Source organism: Anolis sagrei, chromosome 1 (assembly GCF_037176765.1).
Source record: "Anolis sagrei isolate rAnoSag1 chromosome 1, rAnoSag1.mat, whole genome shotgun sequence".
Classification (NCBI taxonomy): domain Eukaryota; kingdom Metazoa; phylum Chordata; class Lepidosauria; order Squamata; family Dactyloidae; genus Anolis; species Anolis sagrei.
Genome location: NC_090021.1, coordinates 36,865,596 through 36,881,849, shown reverse-complemented (window position 1 = coordinate 36,881,849; position 16,254 = coordinate 36,865,596). Strand labels below are relative to the sequence as shown.

Below are 16,254 nucleotides of genomic sequence, written 5' to 3'. Positions count from 1 at the left end.
CCAGCTTTGCATTCATCAAGCCCCGCACATCGCATGATGTGTTCTGCATACAAGTTAAAAAGGTTGGGTGAGAGGATGCAGCCTTGCCGTACGCCTTTCCCAATCTTGAACCAGTCTGTTGTTCCGTGGTCAGTTCTGACTGTTGCTACTTGGTCCTTGTACAGATTCCTCAGGCGAGAGACAAGGTGGCTTGGGATGCCTATCCCACCAAGAACTTGCCACAATTTATTATGATCCACACAGTCAAAGGCTTTAGAATAGTCAATGAAGCAGAAATAGATGTTTTTCTGAAACTCCCTGCCTTTCTCCATTATCCAGCAGATATTGGCAATCTGGTCTCTCGTTCCTCTGCCTTTTCTGAACCCAGCTTGAACGTCTGGCAACTCTCGCTCCATGTCTTGCTGGAGTCTTCCTTGCAGGATCTTGAGCATTACCTTGCTGGCATGAGAAATAAGGGCCACTGTACGGAGGTTTGAGCAGTCTTTCGCATTTCCCTTTTTTGATTTTTTTTTTATTTTTTAAAAACCATAGAAACTAAAAACTATAAAAATCTATATTAAAAAATCAATGTCTTCCAGTCCAGATCCTCATCCGTTTACATCGTCTTAGCCGTTCCATGTTCGTATTCACAACCTTGTGTTTATCTGGTCACGCTGAGGTTCCAAACGCTTTCTCGAAGAGCCACGTTTTCACTCTTTTCTGAAAGGTCAGGAGGGAGGGGGCCGACCCAATATCCCTGGGAAGAGAGTTCCACAGCCGAGAAGGCCCTGTCTCTTGTCCCCGCCAGATGTGTCTGCAAAGAAGACGCAATCGAGAGCAGGGCCTCCCCAGACAATCTTAATTCTGATCATGCCCAAACACATTCCTGGTTATTGATTGATAATTGAGGGTTGTTTTTGATATTTTAATGATTTTTATACCTTGGTGTTTTTAATTGTTTAATTAGATTGTGATATGTTTATTATGTTTTAACTGTGTTTTAGTTGATAAACTCTGTTGTTTGCTTTGGACTTGGTCCCGCATGTAAGCCGCCCTGAGTCCCTTTGGGGAGATGGTGGCGGGGTATAAAAATCAAATTATTATTATTATTATTATTATTATTATTATTATTATTATTTCTCCCTTTTGTTTGTGGCTACGGATGTTTGGGTGTGTGATGGTTGTCCACCTGTGAGAAATAGTCACGCATATATGCCATATTTACAATTGTCATGATATGGCTTGGTGTGGGCTTGAAAGAGTTGTGTTAATGCATGTGAAATAGCAGAATCTGTTCTCCAGCTGCAAGGGCCCACAAAGTTTACCTGGAGCATAATTGCCTGACACTTCCAAGACAGAAATGCCAGTGATTTAGCTATTTATAGTGGTGGATAATTAGGCAATGCAAGGATCAGGTTTCAGATTAAGAAACACTTGTGCCTCTGTCCTAAAGCAGTCTTTTTGTGTTGGAGCATTTTTGTGCCTCATCAACTGGAATTGTTGTTGAGGTCAGTGAGAATTGGGGGGGGGGGGGGGGGTGTGTGACAATATTTGAAGAAATGCTAATTCATAAAAGTGAAAAGTGAAAACTGGCACTATTTGTTGATACGTATGAAACATCATGTTATAATTATAATTGTTAATCCCAACCATTGAGTCCCTGGGACCCTGGTTTATTCTGGTTGGTATATTCTGTTTGTATCAGTGATATACTTGTTGATGATATCGCTTTTTTATGTTTTTCTTCTCTAAGAACCATTTTCTCGAAGTAAAGCATTTTGCATCAAGCGTGTTATCATAGGGCAGACACATATTTGTGATTTGGCTTTTAGGTGTTCCACTTGGTCAACAAAGTATGCTTTTGCATAGTGTAAGATAGTCCGAGATAGCTCTAATTTGAATTTCTTCTTGTCTCATTGTCTTTTCTGTCAGCTTTCTCATATAACTGAAGGCAGTGATACAGACCCTTGGGAAGCACTCTCGCTCGATACAGAATACTGGAAGCTTCTGTTGAAACAGTTGGAGGATTGCTTAATCCTTCAGACACTCCTGAACAGTAAATTGAGCAAGAAGGCAAGCTACGCTTCATCGCTGCAGACTGAGCCACTGGGCAGACTCTCTGTCAAGAAGCTGCTTGAAGGAGGAAAAGGTGATCTTACTGAAAAATGGTTGCTTTGATCCAAATATCCATGACTTGCTCTTCTGGAATGTGTTACTCCTTCCCTGCAAATGCTTGAACCCCAGGAGGATCTGATCTTGTCTGCACCAATTTTAATGAATGTTCAGGGAGATGTGGGAAATGGCTTTCCGAACTTCTATGCGAGTGGCTTTTTTTCCAATTGGAAGGACTCATCCAAAACCCTTGTGCTGGCGAGAGTACCTCACATTTGGTGTTTATCCTTGCTAAAGATCATATTTTTTTATCTATCTGCATTTTGAGGATGTGCTATTTGATTTTTTTCTGTTAAGGCTATAGAGCATCATTAGCATTGGAACTAAGTCCAAAATTGCATTCCTTTGATTTGAAGGAAAAGGCCATAAGAAATGTTTCAGACTATACCAAGTCCTGAAATTTAATAGCCTGTGATGTCAAAAGTTATAATCCCAACTCACATGGATTATATGTATTCTTATTCACTTGCGTCTTGCAAGTTCTTTAGCATAGTACATCTTAGGCTATCTAATGTAGGCATTCTATAGACCACCAAACTGAGTGGTACTGAACTCATTAATAGTGTCTGTGTGTGTGTGTGTTAAAAGAGATGGGTCAAGTTAATGTGTGAGAATAAATATGAACTCTGTGAACTACATATGTAAAAGTTCTGAATGCTTGAGATTACAACTGGAATACACAGATATTTATGCATTTAGTCTGAAATTGGGAGGAAACGGAGGGCATTAGCATTCTGGCAAATATGAAACTGAAACAGATCAACCAGCACAAATGCTATTTTTTGGATTTCTCCAACAGCTCCTTCATGTTTTTTAGGTTTTTTATTTTAATTAAACTACATCTACTGTCTGTGGCTTCATGGTAAAGAACTTGCCTCTAACTAAGCCTTTTTACCGTGGGGATAGATTAGTATCAAATACTACAGCCATGGTGCTGCATTAGTTGCACCATCTGAATCAAGAAGCAAAATAAATCCTGTGGAAGAAGGCTGAATCAAGATGTGCAAATAAGAATTTAATTAAAAATTTGCAGCAAAGAATGAAAAAGCACATGTATTCTGTTGGGCTTATTTTTAACAAGGCAATTTCAGGTTCAATATGGTAAAATCTGATAATAGGATTAGTGTCAGTGGCTTATGTGACATGCGCTTGGGTTCATACATTAACCGGGGAAAGGCTGATAAACAAAGGATTGAGTTTTTTCCTGCCCAGAGGCACTGTGTGTTGAAATTGTCCCAAGCAATACTTGCAAAAATGTTTTATTAAACATTATAAATGTTTGTATTATAACCTCTCTGTTCCTTTCTGTGTAAATACAATAAAAATAATACTGGGAAATTTGACTAACGTGATTTGAGTAATGGCAGTGGCATCTGAGTCTCTTGCTTTTAAAAGGAGGCTTGACATGCTAGACTAGATAGAGGCCTGGAGGATCTACAGCAGGCCTGCAAAACCCATGACCCTTCAGGTATTTTGAACTTCAGCTCCCAGAATTCCTGTCCATTGGACAAGCTGACTAGTGATTCTGTAAACTGGAGTCCCAAACACCTGGAGGGCCACAGGTTGAGCAGGCCTAATCTGTAGTCACTTCTTCACAATGTAAACAAACCTGATTACATTGGACTGGATGGCTCACGAGGTCTCTTCCAACTCTATGATTAGAAAACTCTCTATTTGTAGGAAGATAGGAAACAATCAAACTAACCCAGAGTGAGATAGTTCAAGCTGAGGCAGGCATATGTTAAATCCTTATAGAGGCAAGCAAGTTTGGGTTTTGCGAGTTTTCTGAAGAACCAAATGGAAAAATTGGAAGTAATTCCTAGGTTACCAGATTAGAAGCTTTGCTGTGTTCTATGAGCATAACTACCACTAACTCCATATTTGAAGAATCGATAACTGTTGATTTCAGCACTTTCAATTACTTCGGGAAGTGTTCAAGACTTGTTTTCTACATAAGTCCTTCTGTAGTGACATGCTGGACTAGTTTGTAGATTTGACTGAATCAAATGTTGATGCTTTCCATGCTTTCCATTGAAGTAATAGAAAGCATGGAGAGTAAGTCTCTCTCTGTGTGTGATTCTGCATGCAAATGATGTCTCATTTTTTAAAAAAACAGCATGCATTACTCTGCATGTTTTTTAAAGCATGTAAATAGCTCAGACTAATATCCCAAATGTGACATTTCCCTGCATGCTTTTCCAATGAAATAAATAATCTCTTGCTTGCAACCTCCAGATGGATACCATCCACAAAGATGGCATCACTTGATTGTTTTGACCCTAGGGTTGTTTTCAGAGGAATGATTATAAACAAACTATAATTTGTCCTTTACTTCCTTTTTTTCCTAGGAGGCATTGCTGACAGTGTAGCAAAATGGGTCTTCAAGCAAGACCTCAGCCTACCCTTACTCAGACAGGGTCGAAAAAGGGAAGAATCTGAAATTGAGGAGGACGTGCCCCAGTCTTGCAGCAGTTTCTTTCCTGAGGGTGAAGAAGATCAGCCAGGATTACAAACAGTACTAGGTAAAGATGCAAAACATACATATGGATGAGAAGCTACTTCAGCAGCAAACTAAAACAACCAGTTTTCAGTTGTCAAACAGGAAACAAACGAAAAATAGTGTGTTTGATCTTTTCTATTTTTTTGTAGACTTACTGCGTTTAGCATATCAGCAGTTTCCTTGTAGTCTGGAGATGGATGTATTGCACGCCCATTGCTGTTGGGAGTATGTGGTGCAATGGAACAAAGACCCAGAGGTAAAGGGGATTTTTTCTTTTTTTGTACCATGTTTCCTACCTATAGACACCATCAGCAACAGTCACCCAGCAATGTTAAGTCAAAAAATGTGTTCAGCACATTTTGTTTTTAACCTAAGACCTTTTTAAAAGCCTCCTCTGAACACAGTTCTGCAGAAAAACAAGTTGTGTGATTCTTGTGAAGCTTGTTTTAAAGTGAAGTTGTATATTATTTTTATAATTGGGTTGCTGCGGGTTTTCCTGGCTGTATGGCCATGTTCCAGAAGCATTCTTTCCAGATGTCTCACCCACATCTATGGCAGGCATCCTCAGAGGTTGTGAGGCCCGTTGGAAACTAGGCAAGTGGGGTTTATATATCTGTGAAATGTCCAAGGTGAGAGAAAGAACTCTTGTGTGCTTGGGGTAAGTGCGAATGTTGCAAATGGCCACCTTGATTAGCATTTAATGTCCTAGCAGCTCCAAAGTCTGGCTGGTTGCTGTCTGGTGGAGCCTTTATTGGGAGTTGTTAGCTCGCCCTGATTGATCCTTGTCTGGAATTCCCCTGCTTTTTGAGTGTTGCTCTTTATTTACTATCCTGATTTTAGAGTTTTTTTTAGTACTTGTACCCAGATTTTTTTCATTTTCATGGTATCCTCCTTTTTGTTGAAATTGTTCACATGCTTGTGCCATTGAAATACACAAGCATGTGGACAATTTCAATAGAAAAGAGGAAACTGTGAAAATGAACAAAATATGGCTACAAGTATTTAAAAAACCTAGAAAATCAGGACAAGAAAACAGGGGAATTTTAGACAGGAAACAATCATTTTGCACTATAGGTTTAGTTCATACTTTTCAATTAAAAAAACTGGGATAAAGTGCTGTGTTTGACTGTGTCTTTTGAAAACTAACAAAGATTATGGTACATGATCAGAGAGATGAATCTCTGGATTATAAGCAAGTAAGTTTAAATCAAACTTGGATTAATTGAATATTAGAAACAACGTTGAACAATTTATTCTATTGAAGGGTAATTACAAAAGAAGCACCACATCTCTGTGAATAATATGTATGAAATACTGTTTCACAGATTATCTTTTCTAAAAGCAGTTATTTCTCTTTATCACTGTGTCATTTTTCACCATCTGTTTTTAAAGAATGTTTTCATGTTCTGTTTTAATGGCATACCTAGTTTCACAGACTTTTTCCATCTGTGTTTCTTCAGAGGAAAAGTTTTTGAAAAAATATAGAACCTCTGCTATAATAAAATTCTTCTTGAGTATTTATTCCAAATATTATAGTACTGCTGTTCATTATATGTATATGTTTCAACTTGCAGCATATAGGAATCAGGGACCTTAGATATAAAATCCCATGTAATTGACATGTGATCAAAATCTGAAGAGTTAAATCAAAGTCTTAAAATGTTTAACATTTATCTTTGTTGCTGATGTTCAGCTTATTCGCTTTACTTCAGTGATCAATTCTAACCCTTTTATTTCTGTCTTTCTTTTAATCCTTTGATACAAGGAAGCACGTTTTCTCACCAGGTCTATAGAGCATCTCAGATGCATCGATAATGCTCATGTCCAACATGGTAAGTACAAAGAGGACTGTTAAATGTCTTAGTGCAATGAGATTAGTGTGCCTAGATTGTGTTTATCCAAGTTTCCTGATTAATCTGTGAAGGTTCCACTTGAAAACATTGACAGTCAGAACAAAACTTTGTTGTTTCCAAGCAATACAGTTCTATAAAAAGAAGCAAAATGGCAATCCATATCACTTGAATCCAGTCTCAAGAGTATACAACTTTTAATAGAGCTAAACCTCGAATATAAAGATAGATCTGTTGGGATGTGGACTGTGCCTCTCCCCCCACATTCTTTTGCATGCTGCAGTTTGGCTATTGAATCAATATTTGACCATTTGCTCATTGACAGACTGTTTCAACAGTTTCCTGCTCATTTTTGAAGCAGCGTAATAGAGCTAGCTATAAAGCTAGCTGTATCTCTATCGTCTCTCTATCCCTATCTATCCCCAACCACCGTCTCCCAAAGCAGTTGCTCTACTTCGAACTCAAGAACGGAAAATGGAATGTTGGTGGGCAGGAAAAGGGATTTAAAGATGGGCTCAAAGCCAACCTTATAAACTCTGACGTAGACACTGAGAACTGGGAAGCCCTGGCCCTTGAGCGCTCCAGCTGGAGGTCAACTGTGACCAGCAGTGCTGTAGAATTTGAAGAGGCACGAATGGGGGGCGAAAGAGAGAAACGTGCCAAGAGGAAGGCGTGTCAAGCCAACCCCGACCAAGACTGCCTTCCACCTGGAAACCAATGTCCTCACTGCGGGAGAAGATGCACATCAAGAATAGAGCTCCACGGTCACCTACGGACCCACCAGTACACTGATCTTGGAAGACCATTGTACTCTGACAGCGAGGGATTGCCTAAGTAAAATATATATTCCCATTTCTCAGTCTATACTATCTTACATTCTCTATGTCCCCCAAGGAGTCAGGGTGGCTCATAACAAGATGAACCGAAATGGTATAGATAAAAATGCAAATATTATATAAAAATATTAATATTCACATCCATATTAAAATCAAAACATCATTACAAAACTTGAAATATTAAAATACAGATATTTTAAAAGGAAATTGAAGACACATTGGTTGCAAAGTACAGTATCTCCTCATTCAAAGTTTCATGGGAAAGTGATCTCATTCCAAGGAAATGAAGGTTTTCTTATTGCGGAGGATTGATACCATGCTGTTCAGATATTTCCTATCCAACCTATTTGCTCTTTGAGCTTAAATTCATGTAATTGTTTCAGGTATTTCATTAATGATGTGGAACACATTCATTGTGAAAAGGCTTTCTGCTGCTACTTACTTAATGGACAAGGTAATTGCTACCATTTCTCATTATTTTTTGCAAAGTCGGGAAGATGGTTGTTACTCAGTTAAAACTTAGTTATGTAACTGTATGAAGTTAGTTAGCAGATTGATTAATTCTAAGACAGCTAGTTTTATCCGCAGGTACTTCTGCGTTTTATAAATTTTAACCATGTTATTATTATGTGATGTTATGTGCCTTCATAGTGACTGTTGCTATAATCTTATGTATTGTTTTTATGCTTTTGTATTGTTTATTTTATATTTAGCACTCTTTTGTGCTTTTGTGAGCAAGAGGACTGACAGAGAAGTCATCTGTAGATTTCTGTCCTGGTAGAACTTCTTGCTATTTCTCCCATTGCAAGATAGCAGCCATTGTGTGTTGTTAAAAGGAAAACTGCCAGAAAGGAAGCTTTAAAAATGAATGGATGGGATATCTCCTCTGGTTTGTGAGATTCACAGGAAATGGTGGTGGAATGAGGGGAAGAGAGCTCTTTCCGTTCGTTGGTGGGAACATACCAATATGTTACGCTCACTACTTTTTCAGTACGTTGATTCATATTGAGAAATCTTTTCTGTTATAGGTTGGAAAAGCACCAAAGGATAGATTGTGCAGAAAGGTAAAGGTTTTTTCCCCACTGCTATATTTTCTTGGAAAGACTGCGTAAGGATGATGTATCTGATGGCAAAAAAATAAATAAATCAATATCTACATGAAACCGCTGGGTGAGGTTATCCGGAGTTTTGGAGTTGTGTGCCATCTGTACACAGATGACACCCAACTCTATTACTCATTTCCACCGAATTCCAAGGAAGCCTCCCAGACCCTGAACCAGTGTCTGACAACTGTGATGGACTGGATGAGGGCTAACAGGTTGAAGCTTAATCCAGACAAGACAGAGGTCCTCCTGGTCAGTCGCGGGGCTGACCGGGGTATTGGGTGGCAACCTGTGCTCGATGGGCTTACACTCCCCCTGAAGGCACAGGTCTGTAGCTTGGGGGTCCTCCTGGACTCAATGCTGTTGCTTGATGCTCAAGTGTCAGCGGTGGCCGGGAGGGCCTTTACACAACTCAAACTTGTGCGCCAGCTGCGACCATACCTCGTGAAGTCTGACTTGGCCAGGGTGGTCCACGCCTTGGTTACATCCAAACTGGACTATTGCAATGCGCTCTACATGGGGCTGCCCTTGAAGACGGCCCGGAATTTAAACTGGTACAGCGGACGACAACCAGGCTCCTTACTGGAGCAAACTATAGGGACCATGCAACACTCCTATTAAAACAGCTTCATTAGCTGCCGACAAGCTGCCGAGCCAAATTCAAGGTGCAGGTCATGACGTATAAAGCCCTAAACTGTTTGGGCCCCGCCTATCTCCACGATCGCATCTCCTTCTATGAACCAGCGTGAGCTCTAAGATCTTCTGGGGAGGCCCTCCTCTTGGTCCCACTACTGTCCCAAGCGTGGTTGGTGGGGACAAGAGAAAGGGCCGTCTCAGTGGTGGCCCGCCATCTCTAGAAAGCCCTTCCAAGGGAAATAAGACAGGCCCCAACCCTCCCCTCCTTTTGTAAGAGTTTGAAGACCTGGTGGTTTCAACAAGCCTTTGAAAATGACCAGTTCTAACTCACCCTCACACATTGTCTAATACGGCCTTATTCTTCCTACCAGTTACCCAGATTCTTTCCTCTAATCGGCCCCGGAATGAACAGCACCAGACCCATACCTAATATTATTGTCGCCTGCCATAGCATTGCACTTAATTCCTAGGCCTCCTAGAATTTTTGGGCTTGCACAAATCTTGGCTCGGCCTTTAAAAATTTTTAAGTGCCTTGAAAAGGCACGATTGCTTTTAATATATGTGTGTTATAGTGACAATGTTTATGCTTATATTTTGTTTGTTAATTTTATGGTTATGTTGTTTTTATTCTGTATGTTTTGTGATGTTACTTGGGAACTGCTCTGAGTCCCCTTGGGGAGATGGAGCGGTATATAAATAAAGTATTATTTATTTATTTATTTACTTACTTACTTATTCTGTGATCATATAGGATGTCGGGATGAGTGATGCTGCAATGACATCTTTTCTTGGCTCTTGCTCGGATCTTCTTCAAACTCTCATGGAGGTAAATTCATGTCCTTCCCTCAATTCACACCTCACATTGTTTTAATGGGTTAATAATGCTTTCTATGTTTAGGTAATGTAAAACTATATGTTTGCAACAAAAATAAAATGTATTGCTTTATACAGCCTATGAACCTAATGTCTTTCTAGTTATAAGGACCCTTGAAACAGCATTTTTGAAAGTAAGGGGTAACAATAACATAAGCATTTTCATCTAAATGGAGCTTTGAATGGATCTTTAATGCTTTTATTTTATCACCCTTAATAGTTTTGCGTGACACTTCTTAGGTTTCTTTTACATTTTATGTATTAAAAATCCTCTGGATGTGACACATTTATAATTCATTATTTATTTATTTATTTATTTACTTCGCTTATATACCGCAATTCTCAGCCTAATGGCGACTCATTGCGGTGTTCAATTGTTGTTTCAAATACGCTGCTGCTTCTCCCTGCTTTCCTGCAACAGGCTGATGTCCGGAGTGATGAGATGCAGCCTCCTGTGCTGGACACAGAAGACGCCTGGGTGTCTGTGGAAGGACAGATCTCCCTGGTGGAACTGGCCCTTGAGCAGAAACACATCCATTACCCCCTTGTCCAACATCAATCTGTGCTCTGCACTCTCTTGTATGCAATCATGAAGTTTTCCCTGAAGAGTGTGAAGCCTCTCTCTCTTTTTGACAGCAAGGTATGTCTGCCTAAGAGTGGCTGGGAAATCTTGCTACCACTGAGAACAACTGTTTAGAGGTCACTGTGAAATGTATATAGGGCAGAGCTGGCCATTTGTAAGACTACATTTCAAATCCATCCATCCTTGGGTGGAGTTTGCCTTTCCTCATTTCTGCCTCTTGAAAGCATCTATTGGAAACAGTACTACCATATATACTCGAAGATCAGCAGAGTATTTCAGCCCCTTTTTTGAGCTAAAAAAACCTCCCATCTTATGATTGGATCAAGCTGGGCAGCGGAGCCTGGAAGCCATTGCTTGCAATATATGTTTCTCTCTCCTCTTTGCCTCCCTTAACAGTGTGTTTTCTTTTCCAGTCCAAAGGGAGAGAAGGAGGGAAAGGAGATATATTTCATGTCCTCCTTGTTTGTATGGCATTCTTTGAAACCCACCCAATTTTCTGGCTTTTTTGGGGGTGTATCTAAATGTATTCACCTTATATGTACATTTTGTTCCCTTGGAAGTTTTCCCCTCCTATGTTTGCAGGTCTGTACCTGTATATCTGTATCTGTATTATACATTTTTATATGAATTTTCCCCTCACATGTTTGTAAGTCTCTGCAAACCCTATAGAGATATAGATATCGAGAAATATATAGAGGTACCTATATATCTGTGTGTGTCCGCGTGTGCATGTGTATCTATATGTGTTATATATGAATTTCCCCCTCATGTTTGCAAGTCTTTGCAAATCCTATATAGATATAATTATCTATATAGAGAGAGGTGTCAAGTTAGATATATATGAATATAGATATATAGGGCTTGCAAAAATTGCAAGAGGGAAATGCACATATAGAGAGGATTTGCAAACATTTCAGGGGGGAATGCATATGTAAAATTAGTATATATCATTATAGATCTATATCTAGCTCTGCATTGTTTATATAGGCATTGAATGTTTACCTGTTACTATGTTGGAAGCCAGAGTGAGTCCCCAAGGGGAGACAGGGAGAGATACAAATGTAGTTCTATTTATTATTATTATTATTATTATTATTATTATTATTATTATTAAGTTATTGTTGATTCCATATTGTTTTTACTGAACCTACTTTTATACTTACAGAGCTAGTTTACTGTTTTTCTTTGAAATACGGTAAATATTCAAAAACATTTAACCTACTGATGCCTCAATTAATGTAATGTTAATGGTATCTATTTTTATTTTGAAATTTACCAGTAGCTGCTGCATTTCCCACCCTCAGCTTATACTCGAGTCAATACGTTTTCCCAGGGTTTTTTTCTTTTTGGGCTAAAATTATGTATCTCGGCTTATATTTGGGTCGGCTTATACTCAATTATATATGGGATTTGTTTTCTTCACCTTGCCCCAGTCCTTAAAAAAACATTGTTGTTTTTCCTTCATGCAGGGAAAAAACGCCTTTTTCAAAGATCTCACTTCTATTCAGTTACTGCCCAGTGGTGATGTAGATCCTGCTCTGCTATCTATACGGCATCAAGTAAGTTAGGTGCTTGGGTAAAGGGCATCAATAACACTAAAGTTAAAATGCTTCTGATGTGGTTTTCTTGTTTGTCCATCCCTCCCAGTTCTTAACCAAACTAGTGAGTGCAGTGGCACAAGCCCACTCTTCGTCCCAGAAAACAAAGGACAGCCCAGAAGGATCAATTGCTGTGTCAGTGAAGGACAGAGATTGGCCAACCCTAGCTTTGGATTTGGCTCAGCACCTTCAGGTCACTGAGGATGTGATCAGAAGGCACTATGTGTGTGAACTCTACAATTATGGCCTAGATCATCTTGGAGAAGAGGTAAAGTTTAGCATGTTGCAATGAAATTATTTCCCCCTCTGATGGAAGATGTCTCCAAATATAAGTGAGGCTGTACATACAGTGGTTCGCAAGCACCCAAAATGGCCAATAGTGTCCCGTCCCCTTGTCACCCCCCCCCCCCCCGACCCTAAAGAGGCAGCAATTTTGTCTTGCTTTTCCCTGCAACTGATTTTTTTAACCCAAGAAGACTTTCTTTAAATTATCTTTCAGAGGTAGGTCAAATACAAAGTGTAGGTTTTGACCTTAAAAGCTTAAGATGTGGCTATGGGACCAAGCATTCTGTCAGTAAATAGTGCAATAAGGCTGACAGAATAATGAAATTGACAATTGGACAGGCCTTGGACTATGATCTGAATTACGTGATTTTAACTGATGTTTTAATAATAAATGTTTAATTGTATGATTTTAATTTTATTTGTTTATTTTTATATTTATATGTATTGCCATCAAATTGCTACCTGCTGTAAGGTTGCCCTGAGTTCCCTTTTAGAGTGAGAAGGGCGGGATACAAATATGTGAAATAAATAAAATAAAATGCATGGTTTGGGTCCAGGTTACCTACAGGACCTGCACAATCCATACCTTAGGACACTGAGGTCTTCTGGGGGGCATTTACTCCAAACAGCCAGAACCTAATTGGAAACTCTCACCCAGAGGACCTTTTCATGCCCCAAGTCTCTGGAATGGCCTGCTGGAAGAGATCTGACAGCTAAATGAGCTGTCAAAATTGAAGATGCAACTGAAGACTCATCTCTTCTGGCAGGCCTACCCAGACAATTTCAACTTGTGAACTTTAATCTGCATTTTATCAGTGAATTTAAACTCCAAGTATCATGTTGTACACTTTTTTCAATAGTGTCTCATTTCTTGTTTTAACAATGTTGTACTCTGCCTCAAGCCACAAGGAGAGGTGGGTAATAATGTATTATTATTAATAATAATAATCCAATAATTTCTTTTAAATATTAACTTGTGAATGAATGGTTTGGATCACAGCTAATATTGCAAACGTGTCTTTTAATATGCAGGCTATTCTGCAAGTCCATGACAAAGAAGTCCTTGCATCTCAGCTGTTGGTGCTGACGGGACAGAGGCTGGCCTATGCATTGTTGCACACTCAGACTAAGGAAGGCATGGAGCTGCTGGCCAGGCTCCCTCCAACACTCTGCACTTGGCTTAAGGCTATGGTATGTTGCTTTGATATGCTTCAATAAAGAGCATAGTTAGGAATAACTTCCCAAAGTTCTCATCTAATGCTTTCAGAGATATTGCATACACAAAACATATTACAAATGTTCAAAATGTCTAGAAAAAACATTTTATTCTATATAGTGAATTTTTATCTATTTAGCAAATTGAGAATTTTATTTTATATAGCGAATTAACATGATTGACAAATGGACAGGCCTTGGACTACAATTTGAATTTGCGTGATTTTAACTGTTGTTTTAATAATTGATGTTTTTAATTGTTTGGATTTTAATTGTATTTGTTTATTTTCGGATTTGTTTGTGTTGGCATTGAATTGCTGACTGTTGTAAGGCTGCCCTGAGTCCCCTTTGGGGTGAGAAGGGTGGGGTACAAATGTAGAAAATAAGTAAGTAAATAAATATTTCTGAAATAAAAACTCAGCTGTTAACTACACAGAAAGCAGTTCCAGCTCTATATGAGAGTTATAAAGGGATAAAAATTACCAGTTCAAATTCCTTTAGTATAAAATACAAGTTAATTTTTAGCCAAAGTCCTACTATGTGGCATGGAATCTGGACTCTTGAGGTACATATCTTGTTTCTAATGTTCAATTAAAACGTTATTACACATCATCTTTTGTCATGTTGGTTGAGATTGCTGAGAGTTGCAATCCAACAACATTTGGAGCAGCACACAATTTTTGTCAATGCTTTAAATAAAGCTAACCAAAGTCTCATTGATCTCAGGAGATCTGCTTAACATAGATCAAACATTAGTCCACATCCTGTATTCTAGTGTTGCCTAGAAAAAATTGCCCATGCCATTTGAAAGAACATATCTCACTTCACAAGCCCACTAGAGCTCTTAAGATCTTCTGGATCGGCCTCCCCTCTATCCCACCACCTTCTCAGTCTCGTTTGGTGACAACAAGAGAGAGGACATTTTTGGTGGCTTCCCCAGACTTTGGCGGTCATTCCTTAGAAAGGCCAGGAGGGCTCCATCCTTTATCTTCTTCCATTATTAACTTCTGTCCTTGTACATCAGGCTTTTAGTATTGTGTGGTTTGGTTTTTAGGATTTGCATATAGTTTTTTAAAAGTTTAATGTTTTTAATTTTGATTTTTGAATGTTATATTAATGTACTGTATATAGATTTTAATTGGCATTGTTTTTAAACAGGTTGTTAGCCATCTTTGGATTCATTATTGTGAGAAAGATGGGATATAAGTGAACAATGGAAAAAATAACCTGAAAATGGCTTCTCTTTTTATTGTAGGACCCCCAGGATCTTCAAAATGTAGACGTGCCAATTTCCACAACAGCAAAGCTAGTGGATAAAGTGATAGAACACTTGCCAGAGAACCACGGCCAGTACAGTGTTGCCTTGAATCTGATTGAGGCAGTGGATGCAATGTCATGATGGCAACATTACCATTTCTGCTAATAGCTTCAAATAGATATCTAGTATAATTTAAGTGCATGGCTCTTGTCACAGACTGAAGCAGAACAATCCTGAGAAAACCAATTTCACATAACTTTTGTAAACAAATTAACACCAGGATTTTAGAAGATGGTATCAAAATGAAATCCAACCTTACTGTGGTGGGTAATACCAGCAATCTGTCATCTCTGTACATTTGTGTATAACCCTAAATATTTATTTCTAACTTCAAGCACTTGTGCAGTAGTCTAGGTTTTAAGAACAGTGTTGATGCTGTTTAAATTAACATGTTAGTTTTCATGTGATAATAGGAATTTCTGCTTTTTAAATGTTAATGATGGAAATTTAATCAGATCATGAGAAAGCAGAAGTCCTACATATTATGTATGCTGCTTAAGTGAGGTATCCGGTTTTCAGACTAATAGCTTGGTTGCTTTTAGTAAAGGAGCATACAGCACCGTGAAAGGAAGAATCAATCCAGAAACAAGATAATCCTTCTCAGAAATGAAATCAGGAATCTCATTTAATTTCAAAATACTAGTTTTTTAGTACATTTCCCACTGTTGTACAGCCTGTTGTAAAAACATTGTAAATTGTGTGCACTACTAGATCCTTTTTGTTGAGGTTTCTGCTTCTCATACATAGCTGTCCAAATTACAAAGTATTAAAATTAAACTTGGTATTTTTCCTGCGGCATATTTAATCTTCTATAGTAGAAGCTGATTCTAGTTAGCTGTATTCGAAGTTATAACTTCCAAATAGACCAAATCTTAATGGAATCATAGAGTAACAGTGTACTGCAAATGAGAAAAAAAATTGAAAGAAGAGTTCTGTTCTTTGTTGCCTCAGAAGGCAATATTAGACTGTAAACCAGTTCTACCATAAATTCTGGATAAGAAGGAATTTTAAAAAATGATATATGTATTATATCATTCTGATAATGGCAACCAAACTGATCAATAACTGGCAAATAGAGGGAAAAAACGTGGAGGCCGTGACAGACTTTGTATTTCTAGGTGCAAAGCTTACTGCAGACGCAGACTGCAGCCAGGAAATCAAAATATGTTTACTTCTTGGGAGGAGAGCAATGACCAATCTCAATAAAATAGTAAAGAGTAGAGACATCACACTGGCAACAAAGGTCCACATAGTTAAAGCAATGGTATTCCACGTAGTAACCCTATGGATGCAAGAGCTGGACCAT

At 38.7% G+C, this 16,254-nt stretch overlaps 1 protein-coding gene across 1 annotated transcript in view; it reads left to right on the top strand.

The window, feature by feature from the left end:
• RAB3GAP2 (RAB3 GTPase activating non-catalytic protein subunit 2) overlaps positions 1 to 15,737 on the top strand; it is a 60,437-nt gene extending 44,700 nt beyond the window's left edge. The window contains exons 24-35 of the mRNA XM_060754236.2: positions 1,912 to 2,128; positions 4,500 to 4,673; positions 4,801 to 4,907; positions 6,417 to 6,483; positions 7,721 to 7,791; positions 8,366 to 8,401; positions 9,828 to 9,902; positions 10,371 to 10,589; positions 12,002 to 12,091; positions 12,180 to 12,398; positions 13,448 to 13,606; positions 14,886 to 15,737. Coding sequence (XP_060610219.2) covers positions 1,912 to 2,128; positions 4,500 to 4,673; positions 4,801 to 4,907; positions 6,417 to 6,483; positions 7,721 to 7,791; positions 8,366 to 8,401; positions 9,828 to 9,902; positions 10,371 to 10,589; positions 12,002 to 12,091; positions 12,180 to 12,398; positions 13,448 to 13,606; positions 14,886 to 15,029 — 1,578 coding nt within the window. The 3' untranslated portion in view covers positions 15,030 to 15,737. The remainder of the gene's footprint in view (positions 1 to 1,911; positions 2,129 to 4,499; positions 4,674 to 4,800; positions 4,908 to 6,416; positions 6,484 to 7,720; positions 7,792 to 8,365; positions 8,402 to 9,827; positions 9,903 to 10,370; positions 10,590 to 12,001; positions 12,092 to 12,179; positions 12,399 to 13,447; positions 13,607 to 14,885) is intronic.
• Positions 15,738 to 16,254: the final 517 nt, after the last annotated feature.